Source organism: Otolemur garnettii, unplaced genomic scaffold (genome assembly GCF_000181295.1).
Source record: "Otolemur garnettii isolate 467f Iridium unplaced genomic scaffold, OtoGar3 scaffold00158, whole genome shotgun sequence".
Lineage (NCBI taxonomy): Eukaryota > Metazoa > Chordata > Mammalia > Primates > Galagidae > Otolemur > Otolemur garnettii.
In genome coordinates this window covers 953,762-962,296 of record NW_003852553.1, presented here as the reverse complement: position 1 = coordinate 962,296, position 8,535 = coordinate 953,762, and the positions used below count along the sequence as shown (strand labels likewise).

The window sequence follows — 8,535 nt, the reverse complement described above, 5'->3', positions numbered from 1 at the left end:
TATATATTTTTTTTTTTTTGCAGTTTTTGGTCAGGGCTGGGTTTGAACCCGCCACTTCTGGCATATGAGGCCAGCACCCTACTCCTTTGAGCCACAGGCGCCGCCCAATACTTAATATATTTTTAAGTGTGCAATACATTATTGTAACTTGAGGCATAATGTTATGTTGTACAGAGTTCTCTAGAACTTAATGGTCTTGCATAATGCTACACACTTTTAGAGATTCTCCTATGCTTGAAAATTGTTTCAGTGACACATATACTTTTAAAATGTAAATGGAAAATAATTTTTGAAATACTCTATTTTTTTGAAAATTACCTTAAGTCCTAAGACATTCCTTTTGAAGTAAAAAGGTTAAATATAGCTTTTTATTATGAAAGAGTATATATGAAAAGGTTAAGAAATAGGCCATTAATGTTTTGTAGTAGTTGTTTGTTTATATCTCACAAATAATTTTTTATTTCTCAGAGAAGGTAGAAAAAATGCACACACATTTTTTCCTCATCATGTGAAAAAAAGGTTTCCAAATTGACAACTTAGAGCAACTAAGACACAGAGACAACAAAATAAAACATTTTTGAGCCCTTGGAGATTATTAAGAAGTGAATTTTGTGGAATGTTGGCAGATTTTGAAGTCTTTCTCTTAAATATTTTTAGTAAGTGCAGGGAAGTTTTTATAAATATTAAATATATAATGTCATTTCACAGTTTATTTATCTTTCTTTTTTTTTTAAGGGGATGTCTCCAGAACCTGTTCGAATGACGCGAACACTACCTCCAATAGAAGGGGCTACCGCTGCACCTGCTTTGTTTTCCCCTAGTTCATTCCCTTTCCATTTGCCTAAGGCTAGACCACCACTGAGAAGACCATCTATATTGGGGCTCATTCCTCCAGGGGACCCAGGTAACATTTGCTACTCTCTTCTTAAGAGAAACATGCCTTTTATTCCTATTGTTGTCGTGTTTAATCTTAAGATGTTTTCTCCAGTTAATTAAATTGTTCCCTCCTTGGTTAGAGCCTGACATCTCTTATTTGAACTCAAATCCACGATAACTGAAACAAGTTTAATAATACCTACTTCAGAGACTGACCATGAGTAGTGCATGAGATCAGGCATATAAAATACTTGTATTGAGTTCATCACCTCTGGAAACTCCTTAATAAATAATAGTTATGATTATTATTATTAACACTTCTTCCTCACTGCCTGTTAGATGAAGATTTCATGCTTAAAATTATAATCCTGGCTCTTTTGCTATTATACACCTCTTCTAAATAATTTTGTTTATAGACATTTGTGTATCTTAGGTGTGTCTATGTGTTACTGCAGGGTATGTGCTTGGGTGATAGGGGCAGGAAAAGAAGCAAGGACAGGAGATCAGAGAGTGAGCAGTAGGTTTGACATTAAGAAGATAAACCTAGGCATCAGGGATTAAGAACCATGGTACAAATAATTTTTAGTATCTTCGAGATTAGGAAGCTAGGCAAAAGTTTACAATAATAAAAGACTAAGAACTGAAGCAAGAATTGTAGGCCATGAAAATGGAATATAGGCTCAGTGCCTGTAGCATAGTGGTTATAGCGCCAGCCACATACACCGAGGGTAGCGGATTTGCACCTGACCTGGACCAGGTAAAACAATGACAACTGCAACAAAAGATAGCCAGGTGTTGTGGCCAGCGCCTATAGTCCCAGCTACTCAGGAGGCTGAGGCAAGAGAATCGCTTAAGCCCAAGAGTTTGAGGTTGCTGTGAGCTGTGATGCCACAGCACTCTACTGGGAGCAACATAGTGAGACTCTGTCTCAAAAAATAAGAAAAAGAAAATGAAATATACTATATCCAGGACCTTGCTAATGAGCTCATTTCCTATGACTGACTCACAACTTTTGTCTTTCTTTTTGAAATAAAAATCACTATCTAATTGTGGTCTTCAGTACTAGACATGGAAAAAGCAGATTCTGACAAGCAGTATACAAGGAAAAGAGAAGTTTATGGTTTGGAAAAGTTGTTTCCCATTTGAAGAGATTTGAGTGTGAAAATAAGCATAATTTTATAGCTAGATCAAAAGAAAAAGTCATCTCTTAATCTTTTTTGTGTGATGATTTGCTAGAACTTTTTTTTTTTTTTTATTTTTTTTTTTTTTTGAGACAGAGCCTCAAGCTGTCTCCCTGGGTAGAGTGCCGTGGCATTACAGCTCACAGCAACCTCCAACTCCTGGGCTCCAGCGAGTCTCCTGCCTCCGCCTCCCAAGTAGCTGGGACCACAGGCGCCCGCCACAACGCCTGGCTATTTTTTGGTTGCAGCCGTCATTGTTGTTTGGTGGGTCCGGGCTGGGGATTTGAACTCGCCACCTTAGGTGTACGTGGCTGGCGCCTTAGCCGGTTGAGCTATAGGCACCGAGCCCTAAAACTTTCTTAATGAAAAGTATTTTTAAAGTGTTAACCAGTGTATATTGTGACTTTTTCTAAGTTCATTTGCAAACTTCAGTGTTTATATTGGAGGAGAGAAGGTCAGATAGGTCTTCCTGAGAAGATGCCATTTAAACTAAAAAGGATAGGAAAGAGATGGCTACACAAAAAGAATATATGCATTTCAGGTAAAGATTATATGAACAAAGGTTAGGGTTGCTTATAAGAAAAGGAAAGATGACAAGTGAGTCTTAGAAAGTGAGGAAGAAGGTATAGGACAAGATGATAACAAAGAAAGAAATAGCAAAACATTATTCATGTTTTTTTTTGAGGCAAGAGTCTCACTGTGTCACCCTTGTCAGAGTGCTGTGATGTCACAGCTCACAGCGACCTATGTAAATTGCTTAAACTATTCTCTTGTCTCAGCCTCCCAAGCATCTGGGACTACAGGCACCTGCCACAACACCCAGCTATTTTTTTTGTTGTTGTTGTTTAGCAGGCCCGGGGCCAGGTTTGAACACACCAACCCCAGTGCATGTGGCTGGTGCCCTAACCACCAAGCTACGGGCACAGAGCCTATTTGAGATTTTATAGGCCATAGGAGGTTTATTTGGTTTGAATATTTTTGTTGAGTGCGATAAAAAGCAGTTAAGGGGTTTTAAACAATGGACTGATATGTTCAAATTCAAATTACATTTTAAGATGATCACTTCTGCCTTTGTGTGGGTTGTGTAGAGGATAGACTAGAAGTAGGAAGAATACTTGTAAGACTTTTCCAGGAGGTGATAGTGTTTACAGTGAAGATGGAGAAAAGAGAAGAAGGCAGATTTGAAATACATTTATTTTATTTTGATTAAGTCATAAATACATAAGTCAAACCAACTGAACTTGCTAAACATTAATGGATTACATACAGGCATATAGTAAAGGGAGGAATCAAGGATGATTCCTAAGTGAGAGATGTTTGAGACGTCTGAGGAAGAAAGTTAAGAATTGAGCCTGATTTACAGGTGGCCATAAAGTTCATGTGCAATTTAAAATAGACAACTTTATGGCCACTCTATATCTGTGAGATGTGCAAGTAGATGTATCAAACAGATGGTTGAAAAGCAAGCCTAAAGTTCAGAAGAACTTTATTTGGAAACCATCAACATGGAGATGGTATTTAAAATCCATGGAAATTGGTGAAATCACCTATTAGAGAGTAGAGTCAGAAGAGAAGAAGGGCCCAGGATGTAGCCCTAAGAACACCTAACATTTAGAGGGTAGAGGAAAAAGAAACAGCAAAAGTCCTGCCTCAGCTTTGTCAGCCCGTAAGGTAGGAGGTGGTAAATTAAGACAGAGTGTAGTATCATGAATACAAATTACTGCTCAAAGTTCAAGGGAAAAGAGCTTGAAAAAGCATCCACTGGGTTTGGTAACATGGAGATTACTGGTAGTCTCAACAAGAACAGTTCCATGGGAAGATTAGGGCAAGGAGCCAGAGCGTTAAGAGTTGAGGGATGAATGGAGAATAAAAAAGTGAAGAGGAGATAGGATGTAGATGATTCTTTTTCATATTTGGTGATGAAACAGAGCAGAGAAACAGGTTGGCAGCTAGAGGGAGATGTGGGTTCAGTAGAAAAAACTGAAGGACTTTTTAAAGTTTTTATATGGTAATTTTTTTTTTTTTAAATTTCAGGTTAATATGAGGGCACATATGATTAGGTTATATAAATTGCTTTTGTAAGGTTAAATAGTCTGTGTTGTAGTTTTGTCTTTCATCCAGGAAGTGTGTCATATACAGATCAGTGTACCCATTGGATGGGAACTTACCCATCCCCTATCCCCCATTTAATTTAATTTAGATTTTCTCTCGTGAGCATGTAATTGTTAACGCACTAATTTCAAATTGGTACTAAAAATATGGAACACTTTACTAATTTGCACGTCATCCTTGCACAGCGACCATGCTAATCTTCTCTATATAGTTCTAATTTTAGTATATACACTGCCAAAGTGAGCACAAGAGCACATTTGCATACTAATAGATGAGCCTGTAGTCCAGTAGAGCTCCATAGTGCAAAAGAAAGAAAATATATCTAAAGGTGCCAAACTCTTAGAAAACAGGAGGGGCTGGCATACACAGTAGCCTTTGTTAAGGGAAAAATGTCCTACATTTTAACAGGAAAATAAGAACTGGAATACAAATGTAGATAATTGTGTATATTTGCCGATGAGAAGATCAAGGGGATCAGGTCTGATGACTTCTGTTTTCTTAGTCAAGTCTGAGGCAAGGCCGTCAGTTTAAATAATCTCTGCATTTTCCCAACCTATATTCTCTGTTCTCTCCAATATATATTGCATATCACTTTTCATGTTAATCTTCCTCAGGTGCAATTCAGCTTCTATCTACTCTAATGTCTTCAGTGAATCCCTGATATTTATGAAAATAAGCATAGATTTTCCCATCACTCCCACCTGCTTTTCTAACTTTATATATCAATAGTCTTCTCTTTCTTTCTTTCTTTCTTTTTTTTTTTTGTAGTTTTTGGCTGGGGCTGGGTTTGAACCCACCTCCTCTGGTATATGGGGCTGGTGCCCTACTCCTTGAGCCACAGGTGCTGCCCTCTCAATAGTCTTTTCCTTATAACCTTCATTTAGAGCAGTAGTCTGCAAAAAAATGACCCAAGGGCCAAATCTAGCCAGCCACCTGTTTTTGTAATTAAAGGTTTATTGAAACCCAGCCATACCCATTCCTTTATGTTTTGTGTATGACTGTTTTCACACTACAATGTCAGAGGTTAATTGGGATAGAGACTGTACGGACCACAAAGCCTAAAGTGTTTACGTTGTGGCCTTTTGGCTAAAAGGTTTGTTAACTCCTCATTTTGGTTGAACTAGGCTATTCAAAGTCTTAGTAGAAAGAACATGGGCTGTGAGTTAGACAGACCTGAGATTGACACTGGCAACCAAAGGGGTCACTGAAGCTTAGTTTCCTCATTTATAAAATGAGGATATAATACCTCTCTTGTTGTAATAGGATTAATCTAACATATGTAAAAGCAAATGTTTCTGGTACATGGTAAGCCAATCTTCTTTTCTGTGTCATTCTTCTCCTACTCCTTTGCTCAGATTACTCTTCTGCTTTATTAGGAATGGGCTTCATTTTCATTTCCTTCTACTTCTGCCTACTCATCTTTCCATTTATCTTCTTAGTGAAACCTTTCCTAGTTCCCGGCATATGGATGTGATTTGTTATTCCTCTGTGTCATGTTTTGTATTCCCTTTTAGATGATAAGTTCATTAAGAATTTGCCAATTATAATTAGGAGGTTATAGTATATGTATGTCAAAATATCCTTAAATGTAGATGATACAAATAAACAAAAAAAATTAGCAATTAAGTTGATGTTCTGTATATCACCTCACATGAAAAGAAACATAAAATGATTACTCACTAATTATGTGGATTTTAAAGGGAGAGATCAGTGTATACTGACATTTTTTACTAAAGATTTTATTAAGTGGTTACCTTCAAATAAATGTACAGGTGATCAATGAAGGCATAGTGAGAAATGGAGAAAAATATAAGGTCAAATAGAGATTATGGCTTTTAATTATTTGCTTTATGATATAATAACCTTGTAGTTTTTCTGTGAAAGGTTCTAGGTGCTTATACTAGTTATTTGCTGCTATATTAAAAAATGACCCTAAAAATTAGCAGGTTAATACAACAAACATTCGTTATTTCATATAATTTCTGAGGGTCAAGGATCCAGGAATACCTTAGCTGGGTGGTTCTGTCTCAGAGTCTTTCATGGGATTGCAGACTGTCAGATGGGGCTACAGTTATCTAAAAGCTTTACTGGAGCTGAGGGATCTCTTTCCAAACTCATTAACATTGCCATTGGTAGGTGGCCTCACTACATGAGCTTCTCCATTAGATATGCTTTCAACATGGATTCCCCTAGAACAAGTGATGACAGAGAAAGAGAAGGCAGAAGAGAGAGAGAGAAAATGACAGTAGACAGTAGCTACAATGCCATTACAATAACATCTGGTTACTTTATTGGTTATACACATATAGACCAACCTGGTATAATGTGCAAGGGGGAGGATGCTGGTAATTGGGGCCCTTCTTGGGACTAGCTATCACAGTGCTTAATACCTACTGTGTAATAAGTAACTGTTATCAAAGTTTTTAGACTTTCAAAAAGAGATTTTAAAGCCTGTTATCAGTCTGAATGAATTCTGTTCAATTCCTCTGATATTAGATTAGAGGACTTTTAGTAAAATTATACCTGCACTTTATATTATAGAATAATTCTTTTTGTCCAGTTGCCTTTCACTTTGCTGTTGAAATCTGAATTTCCTTTTCCCCTTTTAATCATTCAGATTATTTCAAAGGTAAAATAACCAAAGAGAAAGAGGGAGAAAATTCTTCCACAGAGGATTCAGAAAGCCTTGGAGAAACTACTGACGTCTTAAATATGGTAATGATTTCCTATCTGTTTATCAAGATATGAGTTTAAATTTTAGTTTGTGTTTCTTTATTACTTCCTATACACTTCTATACATAAAAACCTGCTTGCTTGATCTCGTTTCATTTTATCTATTATTTCTTAGCTAACTTTATTTGTTTTAAATTTTAAATTTTAATTTTTTTTTTTTTTTTTTTGAGACGGAGCCTCAAGCTATCCTCCTGGGTAGAGTGCCGTGGCATCACGCTCACAGCAACCTCCAACTCCTGGGCTCAAGCGAGTCTCCTGTCTCAGCCTCCCAAGTAGCTGGGACTACAGGCGCCCGCCACAACGCCTGGCCATTTTTTGGTTGCAGCCATCATTGTTTGGCGGGCCCGGGCTGGGGATTTGAACCCGCCACCTTAGGTGTATGTGGCTGGCGCCTTAGCCGCTTGAGCCACAGGCGCCGAGCCAGCTAACTTTATTGAGATATAACTCAAATACAATAAAATTTATTTCAATCCTTTCATCATTAGTGTGGCAAATAAAAATAGATTGTATTATTATCTGAACTATTGTGCATTCATTTTATTTATATATATTAAGAATGTATAAATAATCTATAAAGAATGTATACATATGTAATCATATAGTAATATATATATAGTCTTCACTCTTTTCATAACTTACATTTTTTATTTCAGACACATATAATGAACCAGAATTCCAATGAAAAGTCATTTTACTTAACACCAGTTCAAAGACAAAAGGTACAATATAAACGTTTGATTTCATTATGGTGGGTAAGAACTGTTTAAGTTAATTTTGGAAAGAAGGTTTCTGGAAAGAACACAAGAAAGGTAAGCACTATGTACTTTGGAATTTAGAAGACAGAGGAATGCAATGTAAATAACTTTGATTTTTGAGTGTTCTGTTGGTATGATATTCTATGATGCAACGAGTTTTGTTGATGAAATTTTCTCCCTAGCATCACTAATTTAAGTTACAATAGGCATACATTTCTATCTGTCAAGCAGTAGATTATGATTATAGTTCTGATGTCCAGGATGGGGCTAGTGTTTATTAATAGACTGGCTCTTTGATTTTGGTTGAGTATGATTTTGAGTGAGATACTGCGCTGATATTACTAGATGATAATATCATTTCTAGCTCTAAAATTTTGTGATTTTTATTGAAAATATTTGATAATTTTGCATTTTTGGATTGGACTTCAATTTATCAAGTAATTGATAGCATAAAACTGAAATTAAATGTTTAGAAATTAGCCAAAGACCATTCATAGGTTAAAAAAAGAAACTTTTAATGAATAATGAATAGCAAGAGTATGAAATTTTGTTTGTAGTTATGGTTTTTACAACTCTGGAGAAATAAAGGCATATCCTGAATTTTCCTGGCTTTAAGGATGGTTGGGATGAAAGGTTGAGGAGCTTGGGGATTACTAAAATAAATTAGAGAACTGTAAAGTGAAGGAAGATGACAATTAAAAAACATTTAATTTCTATTTCTAGTGCCTTTGCTTCACTTTCACTAAAAGTCCTTAAAATTGAAGCCATTGAAACATAAAATCTTGCTAAATTATAAAATTTAGAACCAGTCCTCTTTAGTTCTATCTACATTATTGAGAGGTCTGGTGAATAACAACATTCCTTTGAATATAAGAGAG

General features: G+C 36.2%; 1 protein-coding gene and 1 non-coding gene across 2 annotated transcripts in view; one reads left to right on the top strand and one right to left on the bottom strand.

Annotated features, from left to right (window-relative positions):
• Positions 1–8,535, top strand: part of RPGR (retinitis pigmentosa GTPase regulator) — a 57,500-nt gene that overhangs the window by 25,475 nt on the left and 23,490 nt on the right. Inside the window, exons 11-13 of the mRNA XM_003799914.2 lie at positions 736–904; positions 6,787–6,884; positions 7,556–7,621. Coding sequence (XP_003799962.1) covers positions 736–904; positions 6,787–6,884; positions 7,556–7,621 — 333 coding nt within the window. The remainder of the gene's footprint in view (positions 1–735; positions 905–6,786; positions 6,885–7,555; positions 7,622–8,535) is intronic.
• LOC111728445 lies at positions 4,310–4,412 on the bottom strand. Its single transcript, XR_002775735.1, has one exon. It is a non-coding gene; the product is annotated as a U6 spliceosomal RNA (small nuclear RNA).